The following is an 18,549-nucleotide window of genomic DNA, read 5'->3' on the forward strand; positions in this document are numbered from 1 at the left end:
CGTACCTACCTACGACCCATGAGACCTCGGCAGCGCATTGCGACATTACTCAACAATAAATCATCGCGCCCGTCGCGAAAGACTACACATCTTAGTAAAATATTTGAAACAACTCAATTTATAAAATAAATTGATTTTGCCAAAACAATTTATAAGTCAGTTTTTATTTTTTAGTTGATTTTGGATAGAGTATATTGATAATACACTTTAACAAAATTTTTCTTGGATATAAAAGAAAAAATCATGGATGGAGTCTCAATGGATAATTTTTTATTAGATAGATTGGATCCGCATGTACGACAAACCATTGGATGGAATGGGCGCTCCACACCATTGCTTTTATTAGATAGAAGATTTATTTTTGAAAAGTCTAATGAGTTCAAATACTGAGAAATGGACATGGTGTAGTTTAATTGAAAGATCCTACAATTTCAATATAGATGATGCTCCATAAAAGCGGTTGGTTGTGACTTGTGACGTGTGACTTGTGAGTGTGTGAGCTTCACCCGAGTCACATAGTTAAATGGGAAAATATCGCCCGATATATCCGATATGTTGAAAATATTATGTATCGACAGGCATCGATATTTCGACATATATCCATCGAATAAAAGATATAATGATTTCAAATGAAACTTTATAGATATAAATGGATATATATCGGTTGACTTTTTGACCATTTTAAAATATAAATCCGATATTTTCAATATATTTCCGATATATATCCGATATTTCCGATATTATATTTAGATATATATAGATATTTCGATATTTTAAATAGTTTGGTTGTGGTTACCAAAAAATGGATATATCCGAAATATCCGATATATCCGATATATATCGGTTTTTGGGTACACCGATATATTCATCGATATCGATATTTTAGGCCTTGGTTAACCCAACCCACAAGTCAAAACAAAGGACCGTAGAACGAAATAAAGAAAAAGCAAAGGACCTAATACTGAAAAACCGCAAAATAAAAAAAAAAAAAAAAAAGCAAACCCTTCCTTAAACCCTGAAAATCAAAACACTTGACCAGCAGCCATACAAAACACACACTCTCACTTCTGACGAGGGGAGTTCACCCCTCTTTTTTTAATTTTAACATTCAGTAGTTTGTTTGTTTGTTTTAAAAGATTTAGGCAATGGCATCATCACCAGTATCAATCGATCCATCTGTTTCTGTTTCTGGTGTTTACACGAATCCCAATTTAGTTGAAACCAAAGTTGAAAAGAAAGTTGATTACAAAAATCTCCCTTGTCCCATTCCTTATGAAGAAATCCATCGTGAATCTATGAGTGAGTGATTATTGTTATTATTATTTGTTTTTAATCTCACAGTGTTGAAATTTTTATCTGTTTAACTGGAAAAGATTGTTTTTTAATAATAAGATTGAAATTATTAGTTTCTGTTTTAGGTGTAAGTAAGTTTCATAAAAGTATTGGTGTCTGGTTATTGAAATTACTAGATAGGGAATTCGATTAGTTAAGATGAGCACGATTTCAATGAGAAAAATTTATTAGAAAGAAGCTAGGTAAATTGGGTGAAAAAAGGACACTTTAAGAGAGTTGTATGCTATTGAATTTAATACTGCATTGTTATAAGAAACTTCAAATCTCGTAATGGATGTTTGTAAGCTACTGTAATTTTGTGTGACCTGCCCCGTTATACGGAAGAGAGACTTCTTCTTTACTAATAGTAGTCCATTTTTTTTATGATTTGCAGTATCCTTGAAGGCAGAAAATTTTGAGGGTTTTCGTTTTGATTTCACTAAGGGACTCAATCAGAGATTCTCACTCAGCCACAGGTAGCTATTTCCAGTTAATAAATGTATTCCATGAAATGTTATTGGGAAACTTTTATAATAATATCCACTGAAAACTGTTTACCAGTGTATATATGGGACCCATGGAGCTTCCTTCTCAAGGTTCGGAGGTCATCAAAATCCCGACTTCTCACTATGAGTTCGGAGCTAACTTTTTGGACCCAAAGGTGGGTCAGTAGCTGTCATTTGTGCACTCATTTCAAGTCTTTCATGAAAATTTGTTTATAGTTTTACTTCATAAATATTCAAAATGTATTTGATTCCTGGTGGCATATCACAGATCATGCTTTTCGGGCGTATTTTGACTGATGGGAGGCTTAATGCACGGCTAAAATATGACATTACTAATAACCTGACTGTGAAGGGTAATGCTCAGGTATAGCTTTGACATTTTTTTATATATTTTAATGTGCACAGAATTTATATGGGAATAGTAACTTGTGCTGTATGTTTTTCAGCTTTCGGGGGAACCGCATATGTCACATGGGATGGCAAACTTTGATTATAAGGTTAAGTTCTTTCAAGTCTCTGTTCTTCTCCTCGAAAAATTGTTTAAATTATTTTCTTTTGTTGTTAAGTTTACCGGCCTTCATTCTCTTTCATGTATGTGATGTTTACAAGTTTGAATGCGTTGACATGTACTCATTTAGCCAGAAAACTTATCAGGATTTGAGATGAAACCCTGTTTGACGAATCACTTTTTTCACCATTACATGGTTTGCTGGAGCCTTATTTAATTTACGTTGTTAAAACTGTGTTTTTTATTATCTTGTGAACGTTTGTTGAGATTCTGGAACTGGAGTTTTGCATTTGTAGTAGGGTGATAAGCATCTGCATACAAGGGGATCTTACGATCATTTATCTGTTAATGTTTCTGTGTCATGTATCCTCCATAGAATTCAAATATGGCATTAGGAGAAAGAAGCTGTATGCCAGCCTTAAATGACTTAGAAGACGACGGCTAGGCTGATTTGTATACCATCTGCCTAGTTCCATGGCCTATGATAACTCAACTCAACAATGAAGAGGAGTTATGGTGCCTCATAATTTACATGTATCCATATATCAAGATTCTGCAAAATGGAAGATCCATTTCGTTGGCAAATCTAGCCATGTTAGTGAACAACATCATGAATTAGATTGGTTTTTGAGTGAATATGCTTTCTCTCTAGCCATGTTTGAAATATTATAGTTATTGAATTTGAATCACCTCCATTGTGTGTATGTTGTGTGTAGCACATCATTGGATGATGGATGCTGTTGCCTGTTGGTGATGGTATCCTGTCAGTTTATTTATCAAGCTTTGATCAAACTTGACTCGGGAGCCCTCTCCACTATTCTGTATATTGTGATTGGGTTGTAGGATTCTTTGTTCATCTTATTGCATGTTGAGGACGGTTTTACATAAGATAAATCTTATAACACAACCTCGTGCGACGATTCTACAACAGAACCTCGCGAGACTATCTCCCATTTTTTGACACAGGATTGTTGTTGTGGGCTGTGGCATCAACAGATAATCTCTGTTCTCGAATCCATGATGAAGAGTAAAGATTGAGGTCACACACTCACACTGAAAGAAAAAAAAAATGATGTTCAAAAGTTTGGTTCATTAATGGCTGTAGGCTAAGGTGTTAGAGGCTATATTTGCCTCACTTGGAAGATGAGTAAGTGGTCTTAGTAATCAATTTATGATACAAGAATGATGTTCTACGTGTCAAATTACAAATTTAAACATTTATCTGGGGATTAAGCCAAGAAGTAAAATCATGGGTTTGGTTTTTAAAAACAAAAATATTTCATGTAATTTTTACCTGTATTTCTGAGAGAGTAAGTATGAAAAAATAAGAAAATTTGTTGTCATCGACTCATTGTTCATTTAAACTCTACTTTTACTTCTTATAGATTGTGTTGCCATTTATCTTCAAGAACCTTGAAGTTGTTGTCAAATCCCCATTCCCAACCACAAGCTCGAGCAGAGTGAACGCCTTTTTTGTTTGTTTTTACCTGCCAACCTTTCTTGTCGAACATGTCACCTTGTTGCATTTTGAGTAGTATATATCACTTCTATGCAGATGGTTTTCTCTTCAGATGCAACTGATTATTTGTTGTGTTATAAAATTTATGACATACTTAATACTTTGCTAAGTTTCCTTTGATCCCATGAGTTTGAAAAATTGCGTAATAGCTGAATCAATCCCCCCTCCCACCAATAGTGTTATTTGAATCCACATGGATATTGGGAGACTTTTTTTTTTCCAGTAACCAAAATATTATTTCATGTATTACAGGGCAGTGATTACAGGGCTCAGTTTCAGCTTGGAAATGGCGCCTTATTTGGTGCTAGTTACATTCAGGTATGCTAACTCTTTTGTTTTGTACTTTATTGGGGTAAAGAAAAAATTTGTTCATCGAATAATGTACCATTCAGGGTTATCATTTTCTTGTAGTATATAAATCCGGGGGTTTACCCTTTGCTTTTTATGGAGCATCTGAGATAATAGGAATATCATAGCTTTTGATGGTGCTGAGGATAAAGCATCTAACTCAGCATAGATCAAAGCCTTATTGATGAATCTCTTTCGTAAACCATCCCAACAAGTCTGCATGTGATTGCATGTGTGTGTGTGTGCACACTTTTATGTCAGAAGTTGTGTGCTGATCTCGTCTTTTTACTTTTGATGAACATAATTATTACGAGATAATTAACTTTAAAGACAAATAAACAGGATCCAACTTCCCCTTTTTCTTTCTGGGAAATATTAATATTTCATGTTTTTGGTTTGTTCATGTACCATTTTTCTTAAGTTTTTTTATTTAAGCTTCAATTTTTTTAGGTAGTATGGTGGAGACATACACTCGCATAACCATTTTTTAATAGCAGAACTACGAACCATAACACTAATTTGGTTTTTAATTAAATTTTCTTGGGGATAATTGAATAATTCAGGTTTTAATAGGGTGACAGCATGAGAGTGACTTGTACACTACAAGTCCAGCCATTGTTTTCCATTTTTAATCACAATCCCATATTCTATAACACTGACACACATTTCAAACTGGCAGTGTAGGCTCATGTTGTGTTTATTTATTTTGAAAGAAGTCCCTTTAGGCATATCTAGCTACATTGAATTATATGTCGGGACAGGTTTCTTTCTTATGTTAATCTCAAAAGTATGCACTTATTTCCTTTGGTAGACCATGGAAGATATTTCTGTTATTGTTATTAATATTATTAATATTTTTTTTCTGTTTTGTTTCTATATGTTATGGTAATCAGTAACATTATTATTGCTATCGTTGTTCACTTATTCCTATTATTATCTTTAGAACCCATGAATATGTATTCTTTTGTGTTGAGATTAAAACTGACAAAGAAGTGTTTTCTTCTACAGAGTGTCACTCAGCAATTGTCATTGGGAAGTGAAGTGTTTTGGGCTGGTCAACATCGAAAGTCCGGCGTCGGTTTTGCTGCTCGATACAACACGGATAAATGGGTAAATCCACTCAACTACTAAGTAGGATAGGGTTTAGGAGTTCTTAGTACATTTCATTATTTCAGATGGTTTTAGGATCATTATAGTTTAATGGCTTTTGCAAAATTAAATTTAAAGTGAGACACATGTATATAAATTTTGTGTCCGGATATTATAAAAATTGGAACTGTGAAAGTTTATAGTATACATTTTATTTCTAGAATTGAAAAGAAACATATTTTACATATGGAGGTTGCTACTTACATCCCAAGCAACTTAGTGTTGTAATTATGAAACTTGGCATGTCTTTGCCACCTAAGTAGTCTCATTGCCTCAACATCAGAGAAGTGTTAGGACTGTTGCGAAGAAACTCGCATTCCCTTCTGTTGCCAACACACCGAAAAAAAGTACACAAACAATATCCAGAAGGCAAGGTAGTATCTTGTGTCTTTGCCACCTAAGTAGTCTCATTGCCTCAACATCAGAGAAGTGTTACGACTGTTGTGAAGAAACTTGCATTCCTTCTGTTGCCAACACACTGAAAAAAAGTACACAAACAATATCCAGAAGGGAAGGTAGTATCTTGTGTCAACTCATCATGCCTGAGATATCTAACAGTGGGATTATTAGATGTCAGGCTCAAACAAGAGGCTTGAAACTAGATAGAATTTGGTGGAAGCTTGTCTTGAAAGCTTTGCTGATTTCCCTCTCCAACTGACCACATGAAAAATGACTTGTTTGAAAAGCTTACAAACATGTGAGAATGAACCAGTAGGCGTGAAGTTCATGAGCCCCTCAATAGAAACACTTAATAAGAAAAGAATGATTTGGGTTTTGGAGAGAGAAAAAACTGTATCTTCATTTGAGTGGCTTGTGATGTAGATCAAGGAAATACTGTTCTCTAGTGATATAGTGGCCACTTTGTTCAATTACTATTGCCTTTGTGAAGGCTACCATTACTCTGTAATCTTTCTTTTGGGAGTTGCCTTTTTTAGCATCTTGTTAATGGGGTAATCTTTTCCGATTGGGGTCCATTAAGTGAACTGTATACCGTTCAAGAAATAAAAATGAATCAATGTTCATTTCAGGTGGCAACAGGGCAAGTAGCAAGCACTGGGATGGTTGCTCTTAGCTATGTGCAGAAGCTATCTGAGAAGGTAAGAATGTTTGTTGTAAAAAAAGGACCTTGTTGTTACCTGTCACTACTGCTATATCATCATTTTGTTTGATATCGTCATTTGATGTGCAGGTTTCTCTTGCATCAGATTTCATGTTTAACCTCATGTCAAGAGATATCACAGCAAGTGCTGGGTATGATTACATACTCCGTCAGGTAATTTGTCAATATTTAGGAAGTACTGTTGTGTGTGATTATTTGGGGAAGGGATTTGGCAAATACTTCCAACCACTGAGGTGGTTGGTGACTTGGTGTGGCTGTGGGTGTGCTGGTGGGAACGTGTGTAGCCACATATGTTTTGGAAGTTATCAGGGAAAGGGACTTGTCAAATTCTTTAACTGTATACGAACTCAATATTGAGTATTTACTATTTTTGCTGGTGACAGTGTCGTCTAAGGGGAAAGATTGATTCTAATGGCTGCACGTCTGCATTTCTGGAAGAGCGACTGAATGTGGGTCTCACATTTATTCTTTCTGCAGAGGTGAGGATATCATTTGCCCTTGTAAGATTAATTTTTATTGGCTCATGTACCCTTGCCCTTTAGGATCCTCTTTTAAGAGTTAATTAGGATATTTCATCATTCACAGCAAACATGTATGCATGTTTTCTTGTAGTTGGAAACTTGTGAATGATCCAAAAGGAAGCCAGTCTCTGACATTGACCCTTTGCTTTTGAGTAATGGGAAGCTGTAGCAGTGACTTGAATTTACCCCATATACCCATTATTCTGTTAGCAAACTCTTCCAATCTTCGTCACCCAATGTTGTTTGATTTTAGTTTGGAGCTCATTCACTATTTTCTTTGCTTTGCTTTGCTTTTGCAGCTTGATCACATGAAGAAAGATTATAAGTTTGGGTTTGGGCTGACCGTGGGAGAGTAAATAAGATATCTCTATTCGTGTACAATCAGATTATTTTTCTTCTCAACCTGCTGCTTATTTACTTGGTTAAGCCTTGTTCCTGAGTTTAGAGCTTATTGTTTTTAGAAGCGGTAAAAAAAATAGCAAAGTCTATTTATTTTCTGAGTTGGCCTCGCTGTATGTGGGTTTACCCATTCTGCTCCCATGACAATAGGGGCCTTGATAGATAAGTTGGCTGTTTGAAGCCATGTTTTGTTCTTTTGGAGCTCATTCATCAGAAGAAGAAATTAATTGGGGTCTTCTTTTAGTTGTTATTGGCTGTACTTAGACATAAATTATCGTCCTAATTAGTTGACAATCTATGCCCAAAATCATACAAAGTACAAATCGGCCATTGGAATCTGCTATCTCTGTCTCTCCGTATTTTTCGTGGGTTGTTTGCACCTAGAAAAATTGCAAGCTCGTCCTCGGATAAAGGTGCCAAATTAAGTGCGGTATTCTCTAATTAATTGGGCGTGCTGCTTGTTGCCTATGATAAAAGAATAGTGGCAAGAGCAAGAAGTCCAATGGGCAAGAGCAAGAAGTCCAATGGGTTTTCATATATAGCCTGCCAACTATGGGCCTAATAGGTGCCATGTCACTATTTTAGTACTTATATTGTCTTTAGCAGCCATATAACACCCTATTGGACCTACTATAAACTTACATACCCATCTCGAAATCTACAATTGCCCATAATCATAAACGCGCATGACGCGGCCTGTCCAAGTTTCTTGTGAGTTGTGACGCTGCTTGTGAATAGAAGACAGCTGAAACAACATTTTCATTTGAAGATTTGCCTCCACATAAATTGCGTCGAAACATCGTCTAACGTACACTACATAATCCAATAGCAATACAGCATAAGCATTTTGGTTTTCTGCTGACCTAACTCAGCTTATTATATTTAATTAGGAAACATATCAAGGTTACGCTCCTATTATATTAAGACATTTTCTTAATCATGGTTATTTATCATCACCCAATTTGAGAACGCATGGTTTATTTGAAACGATTGTAGATTTGTCTTTCCAACAATTAGTTCAAAAGTAATAAACGTGGAAACACGATGTGGTTGATGTTGTTGAGACATTTCCAGTTTTCTGAAACACATTTGTTGTTGAGTTATGGCCTATAATTATCCATTACATGCGTAGGACACATTAAAGGGGTTTCTTTAAGACCACAGAAATTGTTAGTTAGAATAGAAAACTAAAGATTAGTGACTTTGTTAATGCACCACTAGATGTTATATTCTTAGTTAAACTAAGCTAGGCAGAATTAATTACTTAATTAAAGACAATTCTATTAAGCAAGTCGACTACTTAGTTAAAAGTCATTTAGACATATACCTAAAATTGACATTCCAGGCCACGATGGTAAACAAACAAACCTTTGCCACGACTTTGAAGTGAGATTCATACATCGACTGGCATCAAATTAGCTTAAGCACAACCTTAATCGTCAAAATTCGCTTTTACTATCAACTATGTCTAGCAAATCTTGCTTAACGAGTAAGCGTATGATAACCACCCTGAACACCAAAACTTTCATTGTCACTGTCACTGTCAGTTCCCCATTGTGTAGCACCACGTGTTTTTGAGCAGTTTGGAAATTGGAACAACACATATTTATGCAACTTTCGATATGGAACACGATATTTAGCTGGAACAAGGACCCTGGGTGCTGGAAATTGTCCATAGTCCAGTGGCTAGCTAGGCACATAGGAGACCTAACTTGTTTTGGCGACATCATCTGGTAGAATATTGCGCGAGTAGAATACTGTAATCAGTAGTATTTCGCGTGAGTGTCAATTTAAGATTACAGATTACTGCAATCACAATGAAAGAGTGAAAGACTATGAAAAATCAGTAGTAAGTTGCAATCACACTACAAAGGCAGTGGCAAACAAAATTGATACATCTTTTTGTTTAGTTTATTTATATTTACTTTATAATGCTGTCAGTCTAAGTGTCTATGCTCTGTAACTGTGAGTCTGTAATATGAAACGAGACAGGTATGGTATGTTATCAAGTCTCAACTGATTTAAAATAGTTACTCAACGTTTCAACACACCCAAAGGTAATGCCATATATATATGCCACATTATCATTTTATCATCTACAAAAAAGTGTATGTTTTAATAATGTTAATTAGAGGAAATTGACCTTGCTTTCGGTTAGTGACCGTTCTTTTAAGGACGTTCATTTCTGATAGGAAATCAATCCCCACAAACCATAATAATTTCCTATGGCACATAGTTTTCGACGATGGACGTACTCAAGATTGAATATTCTAGATCATCGTATGTACTAAAATAAGATTGTTTAACGATGATTGAGCTCCCTTAATGTAAAGTAACCTTTTGATGAAAGAAGAAAGACAAGTGCATTTTTCTTTGTTGTATTATAACTAGTGCATTGTAGTTGATCCTCGATCGATTAGCTAACGATCAGAAAGGAAAGCTATAAAGCGAGATTTCAGTGCATGGCTAATTTATTTTTGATTGAACATGGTATTAGAGAAAAGAGAAAATGAATCTTTGACCAAGCTTTTGACAGATTACATCATGCAATTATTCAAGCTTTTGATGAACATCCTTCGCATATAAGGTGTTGACACCTACAGTTTTGTTGACTGATCTTGTCTCTTTTAGATTTTTAGTGATGAGGACTATAAAAAGACATACGAATTGATGAGGGCTATAAAGACATATGGTCAATTGGGTCGGGATGAAAAAGGAAGGACTTTTATTTGGTTTTTTGGATGTTTTGAAGACAACAATTGGTGCATGGTCAAGTACAATTTATTTTTTATCATCTGGAAATAGGTGTTGGTGTCATGGAATGCAAAGGCTACCCAAAAAGAAGATGTAGAGTCCCATCACTAGGTCGAGGAATCACTGAATAAACTGATCGAAAAAGATTACCTAAAGTGAAAGGTTTATTTGCACTTGTAATAAAATTGATCATCAAGCAAACGTTTAACTAGGAATTAGCTAGCTTGCTGCAGGACCCTGGCTTCTATAGTATTATTCATGTAATGATACAATAATAGCAAGAAACGAACTTTAGGTGCACGAGTGCATGCCACTTTAAGATTGACAACAACTTTGAAAAATGTTTTAGAGATCTCAATGTTTTAAATGTAACCAACTTTTGTGCCATCGAGTACTAGTACTGTTTGTAGTCTTGCGGATCATATTTCTGTGATTGGGTGAGCTCTATAAATATGAATGTTTATCTTTTTTCACTAAGTGAGCAAGTTGTATTAATAATGTAAACATACCAAGTATAGTTACATATCGGGTTAATAAGGAGGACGGACTGCATCATGGATATTTACCTGGTTTTGCTTAGTATATACTGCCTTACTATGTTACTCGCTCATAGAATATATGATTGTGAAATGAAAAGAAAAGAAAATATAGGAGGAAGCAAAAACAAAAGGATGGTTTGCAGTCTTTGCATACTTTTCTTCATCTTAGTATAAGTACATAAAATGCCGTTTCAGATATAACAAAAGTTTGCGGGTCAAAATTAAAGGAAATTACAGAGTTTCGGTTTCACTTGCGTTGGATAGATAATTGTGTAGGACTGCACTCAATATAAAGTGCAGTGGATTTAATTTCTTGCACGTAAAACTAACTACAAAGGGAATCATCTGCAATGATAATAAAATTTCGGAAATTTGGTCAAAAGAAAACCATTTTCTTGCACGGAAACTAACTGGAAAGAGAATCAATGGATTGAAGTATCGAACTCAACGAACAAAACAGAGTCGCAAACACATACACCAAAAATTGACTGAAGATGAATTGAAGTAGGAAAAAGTACGTGAGATGCATGTATCATAAGGAATATTTTGCAACACATACACCAAAAATTGACTGAAGATGAATTGAAGTAGGAAAAGTACGTGAGATGCATGTATCATAATGAATATCTTGCAACCCATACACCAAAAATTGACTAAAGATAAATTGCAAAAGTGTGAGTTTAAGTGGTGAAAGAATATTCATGTTTACACAAAAATGAGATCGATGTTGATGCAAACTCACTGGAGAAAAGAAGTTCTAAATCGTGAAGGTCATCTCACAATAAATAAAGTCCGATTCATCTTCTATTACTGATTTATCATCAAATATATTTTCATAGATATATGCTACATACATATTACATACTTGAAATCTAATGGAGATATGGTGTTTTTATTTTCCGCTGAAGGTAATTGTTTGTATTGATAGCAAAAAAAGAAAAAAATGTTACCATATCTTCTTGTCAGACCCTTAAATAGGCTCTCCTTAACATTACAAGAGACTATAGCAATCTCTAGTATGTAGAATGAGGACTTTCTACCCTGTCTACAACCTTCTCAAAAATGAAGAATTGGCAAACTCTTTGGGTGGGGGGTGGGGGAGTTTAAAAACTTGATCTTAATTAAATAATAATGGTAACCAAGACGAAATATTCGGGTTAGATCTTTTGTGGACCATGAGATCTCAATCTGATGGTTTCTCGAGATATGCAACCGCCTGAAATGGATAGATAGTGATATTTTGATCGGCTTAAAGAGATATACTTTTTTTTTTTGGGTTAACTAGTATTACCTCTACTAAATAAGTCAATTAAGATTTCTCCAACTAGATGGGAAAATTAGGATCTCTTTCTGAATACACACAAAAAAAAAATACACTCCCGTCTAGTAGAGAGTTTTTTTTTTGTTTAAAAAGATAATTGTATTGAGAAAAGAAAATTTGTAGTTTACATTTGTGAGAGTTAAATGGATATACACTTATCAGAGTTATCAGCGTACATTTTCCATATCCCTTGCTAATGCCAATAATGAAGTGATGAGTTTGGGTCACTAACATTTTTCTTTCCTCATTGTTAGGAAAATTCAGGTGACAGGTTTGAAATAGCCACTCATCATTACCACTACGACTAGCCCTCGTTCCCAACATCCGTAAGTGGAATTCTCACACACAAAATGTTCATTAAAAACAAAGAAATAAAGCAAAACAAGCAAATAAAAAGACAAGACATGAATAGAAGGAGACTACCTCTCTTTTCTCCATGAACCAATTAAAACCTAAGAAAGTTCCTTATTACACTTCATTTTGGGCCCACTATTTGCACCCCACTCGTCCCTCCTCCCCTGCAGTACTCCACTAAGGTCCTATATCCCTACACATCTCTGTTGTGGGTAGTACTTAATAATCTCTTTCGAGTCCTAGCTAAAGGGCACCTAAAACACAATGTTCCCATACTCTTTTATTCCTACATTTGCCTCAGCATATCTTTACCTGACATTCTTTCACTGTATAATGATCACCAGCATTTCTTAGTTGTTCATATTTGGTGGGAGATTTGCCGGTCTAACAATCACATCCATGACATAATAAGGAGATGATTAGACGCCCATTTTGTTATTGGTGCGCCACTTGAGACCACATGTAAGCTTAGGGGTCTTTATGGATGAACTGTGGGCTTGTGGGGCGCGTGTTAGGCATGGTATATGGCGACATGGTTAATATACCATGGTAGAGTTCACATCACCCATTCACCAAGGTCATTTGGAAGCACCGAAGATGGGTATTCTGGACATTGAGGTGTGCCATTTCTAGTTGAATTGTGTGGCTAAGAAGATTGAAGGGTGGCTTGATCAAGTGCTGTGGTCTGAGAAGTGTTTGGTCCCTGATCCCAACTTGCCCACTAGAAATGATGCATATAATCAGACATATCAGAGTCTCAAGTTAACATTTTCTATAAAGGAGAATAAGAAAAGTCTTGAACATAATTCATATTGACAGATTAGATCGATCAGCAATATAGAATAGGAAAATTAAAGTGAACACTGGGATAGGGTAAATTTTGTGTACATGTATTGTATTCATTACCATAACTTATCAAAATTAGTCATTGGGATAAGATACTTTGAGCCAAACACAATAGCATACTCTAATACCCTCTTAAATTCATAGGGCGACCAATCCAATATATTCAATTTACAATGAGAGGAGGCGTGGAGCAGCCCCTGATTTTATATATAGTAAATTATAAACCTTGACAAAATCTGGTTCTTTTATTAAATTGTTTTATGTTATAGGGGCATCATATCATATCCTATATATACTAAATCTTGGAGATATAGAAAAATTAATCAATATTCTTTTAGTGACTAAACCAACAGGAAACCTCTAGTAAAAGAATCGTAGTTTGCTCGTCTTAATCAATAATAAAAGCATGTTAGGGTGATAGGGTCTGTCTTAGCAAAACCTAAGCAACTGAACTCACTTAGCTTAGTATATGTAATGTGCAAATGTTCACACTATCCCCATTCATCATCAACTATAGTGTTATTTTGAATAAAACAAGAAGTGAATTTGGGTTTGGGCTTGGGCTCTTTGATTGTTTATCTTCTTTTTGGTAAATCTGGTTTCCTTATAGGGTTGGAAACCGAATTGGATATGGATTGGGAACAAAATGTAGTTCCTTACAAAAGCGGATTTACTAGTGCTCCACGTTTCTCAAAAGCGGATTCACTAGTGCTCCACATTTCTTTTCTCTATATATACTCTTCTACCAGCAGCCTATACAGTATATGCAAAACCTTATTAGTGCTCCACGTTTCTCAAAAGCGGATTCACTAGTGCTCCACGTTTCTCAAAAGCGGATTCACTAGTGCTCCACATTTCTTTTCTCTATATATACTCTTCTACCAGCAGCCTATACAGTATATGCAAAACCTTATTTTCTAAACTACGTTTTCAAGGTAGTCAAAATATCATTCTCGTTGTTTGTCCTTTTCTTTTTTGGTTTGTGTGCAGTAAACAAAGAAGAATAATAACTGGTTGTTGTATCCTGGAGGTTGACATGGTCTCTCTACATAGAGAAGAACAAATGCGAAACAACCTTAAAAAGAGAGTATCGATCCGTGCCTCAGCCATCTTGTATTCATAGTTTGTTCTTGTTGTTGCAGAAGATTATTCCAATAGTACATGACCATCATTCGGGTAGTATATATATTTGATATAACAAAATCGACTAATAAAAGCTGTTTGGTGTATTCTAAGCCTTGCAATCTTGCATGTTTACAAGTACACAACATATAGGGACTCTGTAGCAAATGGTTTGTCTGCAGCACTATCCCTTGATTGTTAGTCGGGTTTGGGTCCTACCCTTGATAGCTCAACTCCCAACATTTCGTATATGATCAGCATAGTGGTGCACGCAGCACGCCTGTGTTTTGAAAGTCTATTGTTGTCTAAACCTCAGTCTGAGTATGAGTCTACTGCTTACGTTAAAATAGTGAAATTAGAGTTCGTTATATAATCATGATCAGTTTATGAGCTAAATGGCATTGAATGATGTAATGCTAAACAATCATACTATAGCGAAAACCATAAATTGAGACAATGTATGCGTCTGACATAAGCCAATGGTGTACAGGGAGTCTAATGATTTCCTCCATAAGTCCAGTCGACTTGGTCGTCAAGGTTCAAGTTGGCGCGTCGCGTTGAGGTATTTTAGACAACTGTGCTCAATTTGTCCCCAGTACCATAGTACCCTGATCTTCAATTGGTTATGCAGCCGACATCGATTTGCAGGGGTAGTAGTGCAGTACTATGGAGGAACAAGATCGAAAATGTAAACAGTCATTTTCGAAAGTTGCTTATCAATGAAATTTTCGAAAGTCCTATATATTTAGAGACAAAATACTTGAATTCCCACAGTTATATTAGTTTGTTAGGAGTTTTTAATCAAATTGTTGTGATGTTTAAACTTGAATTTGCAGTTTTGTTAGTTATCAGTTTTGTTCGTTAATCATTTTTCACCAACCTCTGTTAGCCTGTTTCATGTACTGTCAACTTGCCATCCTTAACAAAAGTCGGGGATGCAAATTCATTTAGCGCATAATCAAATGATCAAGCTTAACTAGAGCAGCCCGCATGCGCCCAATGCAAATTATCTCCTCATGCCATATCAAGTTGCCGCGTCGATCATGACCAATGGAACATGTCTACGTATCACCCACTAGCTAGCAGCACAAAAAGGCGCTGAGTCGTAGCATCAGCATCACAAAACTCACCTCTGTATGGATCTCTTAAATCCATTTAAACAAGGTGGATCCCATGTAAATAATTAGACCTTAATTTCATTCCATTGCTGACGCGCTAGCTTTGATGTGGGACTCGATTGTAAATGGATAAATAGGTAAGAAACGTATAGTATATTCAAATATTTGGCATGAGAAAAAAAATGACATCACTCAATGTCTAAATTATTGGAATGGATTGATAGATCGAGCTATAAATATGTGTGAAGAGCACCCCTTGTCACTTAGGAGAAACACAGCAACCATCTTTCATTTGCGAGTAGTGTTCTTCCTCTTCTTCTTTCTCTACCACCTCCTCCTTCAATTCAGCCAATAAAAACAAAAAAATAATAATGGAGAGCCAAGGTATGTTACAAAGGCTCAAGCCTTACATAGCCATGATATCTCTTCAATTTGGGTATGCCGGCATGAATATCATCACTAAGGTCTCCCTCAACCGTGGAATGAGTCATTATGTGCTAGTTGTCTATAGACATGCCTTTGCCACCTTAGCTATAGCCCCTTTTGCACTTATCATTGAGAGGTATGCACACTGAAACATTAAAAGGGAAACCAAGCCAAATTCTCAATGAATTCTTCTCATGCAAAACTGAAATTCTTATATGATTTTGTTTATTGGATTATTCCAGGAACGTCAGACCAAAGATGACATTTATTGTTTTCATGCAAATTTTTGTTCTGGCACTTCTTGGGTTAGTAGTACTATCCATACACTCTTCTGGCCATCATATATATATATTTATACATATGTAACATAATTCTCTATGAGGGTGCATGGATGAAATATATCTCACCTATTGCGATTTTCATGCATTCCACAGACCAGTGATTGATCAAAACTTTTACTACGCCGGGCTAAAATACACCTCCCCCACCTTCTCCTGTGCTATGAGTAACATGTTGCCAGCAATGACATTCGTTATGGCAGTCTTATGCAGGTAAATTACACTGGAAATTGTCATTGTCATTATCACAATAAATTTTCTACTGCAAGCTAAGATTTTTTGGAAAAATTAGGATGGAGAAAGTAGACATCAAGAAGGTGAGATGCCAAGCAAAGGTGGTAGGAACAGTAGTCACAGTGGCAGGGGCTATGCTAATGACCTTGTACAAAGGACCCATCATGGAGTTAGTATGGTCAAAGCATGTGAATTCTCATGATACTCCAAACTCTGGAACAAGTGACAAAGATTGGGTTAAGGGCTCCATCCTTCTCATTATTGCTACCCTTGCTTGGGCTGCTTTATTTATCTTGCAGGTAACTACATATATAGAAAAAAGAAAAAAACAGAAAAGAAAAAAGAAGATATAAATTCTCACCTAGTGAGTCTAAAATGTTGGTTTCACTACGTGGAGAAATGATATAACCTAACTCAAGAATTTTCATTTTTCAGGCAATTACACTGAAGAGGTACCCTGCTCATCTCTCTCTCACAACTCTTATATGCTTTGTTGGTACCCTCCAATCTATCGCTGTCACATTTGTCATGGAGCATAAACTCTCTGTTTGGTCCATTGGCTGGGACATGAACCTTCTTGCTGCTGCCTATGCTGTTAGTCTCTCTCACTCCCCTCCCTTTTCACTTTCTCTATCACCTATACATTAACTAATTTTAATATCTTTAATCATTTATAGGGCATTGTCTCTTCAAGCATAGCTTACTATGTTCAAGGGCTGGTAATGCGAAAACGAGGGCCAGTGTTTGTGACTGCTTTCAGCCCTTTGATGATGATTGTTGTTGCCATCATGGGATCTTTCATACTTGCTGAAAGGATTTATCTTGGAGGGTAATTTCCTCTTCATTCCTATCAACAATTTATTGGACGAAAAAAACAAGGGAACAAAAAACACTTTGTGACCATAATTATAAACCCGTTTTTACTTGGTTATTGTTCCTAAGGAAACATATTTCTTTACCTTGCAAAAATAATCTGATACCTTCAGTTGGTATCTCGCTTCCCAACTTGTGGTGATAGAGACAAATGTACACTTTATTCTCATTATTGCTTTATGTACAGTCTTTTGTTCTGTTGGAATATTCACCACTAACCGATGTTTTTTACATTGTGGTATTGCAGTGTTCTTGGTGCAATTTTGATTGTTGCAGGATTGTATTCTGTACTATGGGGCAAATACAAGGAATACAAAGCGATGGAAAATGAGAAGATACCCGAAGCCATTAAAGGCGTCGATAACAATGGTGGAATGATAATCATAATCGAAGATAATGACGACGTTGAAATGCAAAAAACAGAAGCTAACAGGCTTTCATCACTTGCAATTCATACCCCCATTCCAACGTCACCAATTACAGCTAACAATGAAGCACCAAAGGTCTAAACAACTGGAGTGACTGAGGATTAAGTCTGTAGAAGGTGGCCATGTAGTGGTGGAGTGGCTTTTTTGTCCTTTCCATTCTCACTTTTTTTTTTTTTTTTTTTTTTTTTGTTATGGTGTTTTTATCATATGTAAGCTGATATTCGGAAAAAGTTTTAATGAATCAGGAGAATCTAAGAATCTCTCTTTTTTTCTCTGTTAAATATTGTGTTTTGGCTTATCATCTAATGGCGAAAGATATATTTATACACTTGGAAATTTCATTACCACATAGCAAATTGAACTTTGATCGATGTTCCATGCAGATCCCACTAAGTGTTAGTGGTTGACTTAAAAGACAGTCGATTGATAGAGTTTTAATTGCTAGTATCAAAAGTCCCTCAAGTTTGCATCAGATACCACACATGCACAGATACACTGATCGATCTAGATTTGCATTTTCCTTGACATTCAGCTATCGTTCTGCATCAACACCAACAAACAGATTGATCGAATTTACGTCAACAATTTATGTGAACAATTGGTCCAATGGATGTCTAGACAAACAAACAACAAGTGATGGAAATAAATGGATACTGAGAAACTTTGTGATAACCACTTTCACACACATATTTAATTAAATATCTAGTTGGTGCGCGCATACACATAGGGTAGAGGAATTTTTTTAACATATATACTGATCAAACAAACATTAATCTCTTGATATTAAATATTAA

General features: G+C 35.7%; 2 protein-coding genes across 2 annotated transcripts; both read left to right on the forward strand.

Annotated features, from left to right (window-relative positions):
* Positions 1-925: 925 nt before the first annotated feature.
* Positions 926-7,645, forward strand: LOC147485117 (mitochondrial import receptor subunit TOM40-1-like). The gene is made up of 11 exons (XM_086570517.1): positions 926-1,299; positions 1,727-1,808; positions 1,894-1,993; positions 2,107-2,202; positions 2,285-2,335; positions 4,118-4,183; positions 5,222-5,323; positions 6,391-6,459; positions 6,552-6,635; positions 6,866-6,961; positions 7,303-7,645. The coding sequence occupies exons 1-11, from the start codon at positions 1,146-1,148 to the stop codon at positions 7,357-7,359; spliced, it is 957 nt and encodes a 318-aa protein (XP_086426643.1). The 5' UTR covers positions 926-1,145; the 3' UTR covers positions 7,360-7,645.
* Positions 7,646-15,626: 7,981 nt separating this feature from the next.
* LOC147485118 (WAT1-related protein At5g07050-like) lies at positions 15,627-18,036 on the forward strand. Its single transcript, XM_086571802.1, has 7 exons — positions 15,627-16,018; positions 16,125-16,187; positions 16,317-16,433; positions 16,513-16,753; positions 16,890-17,048; positions 17,132-17,283; positions 17,575-18,036. The coding sequence occupies exons 1-7, from the start codon at positions 15,828-15,830 to the stop codon at positions 17,834-17,836; spliced, it is 1,185 nt and encodes a 394-aa protein (XP_086427928.1). The 5' UTR covers positions 15,627-15,827; the 3' UTR covers positions 17,837-18,036.
* Positions 18,037-18,549: the final 513 nt, after the last annotated feature.

Source organism: Coptis chinensis, chromosome 7 (genome assembly GCF_015680905.1).
Source record: "Coptis chinensis isolate HL-2020 chromosome 7, ASM1568090v1, whole genome shotgun sequence".
In the NCBI taxonomy this organism is placed as follows: domain Eukaryota; kingdom Viridiplantae; phylum Streptophyta; class Magnoliopsida; order Ranunculales; family Ranunculaceae; genus Coptis; species Coptis chinensis.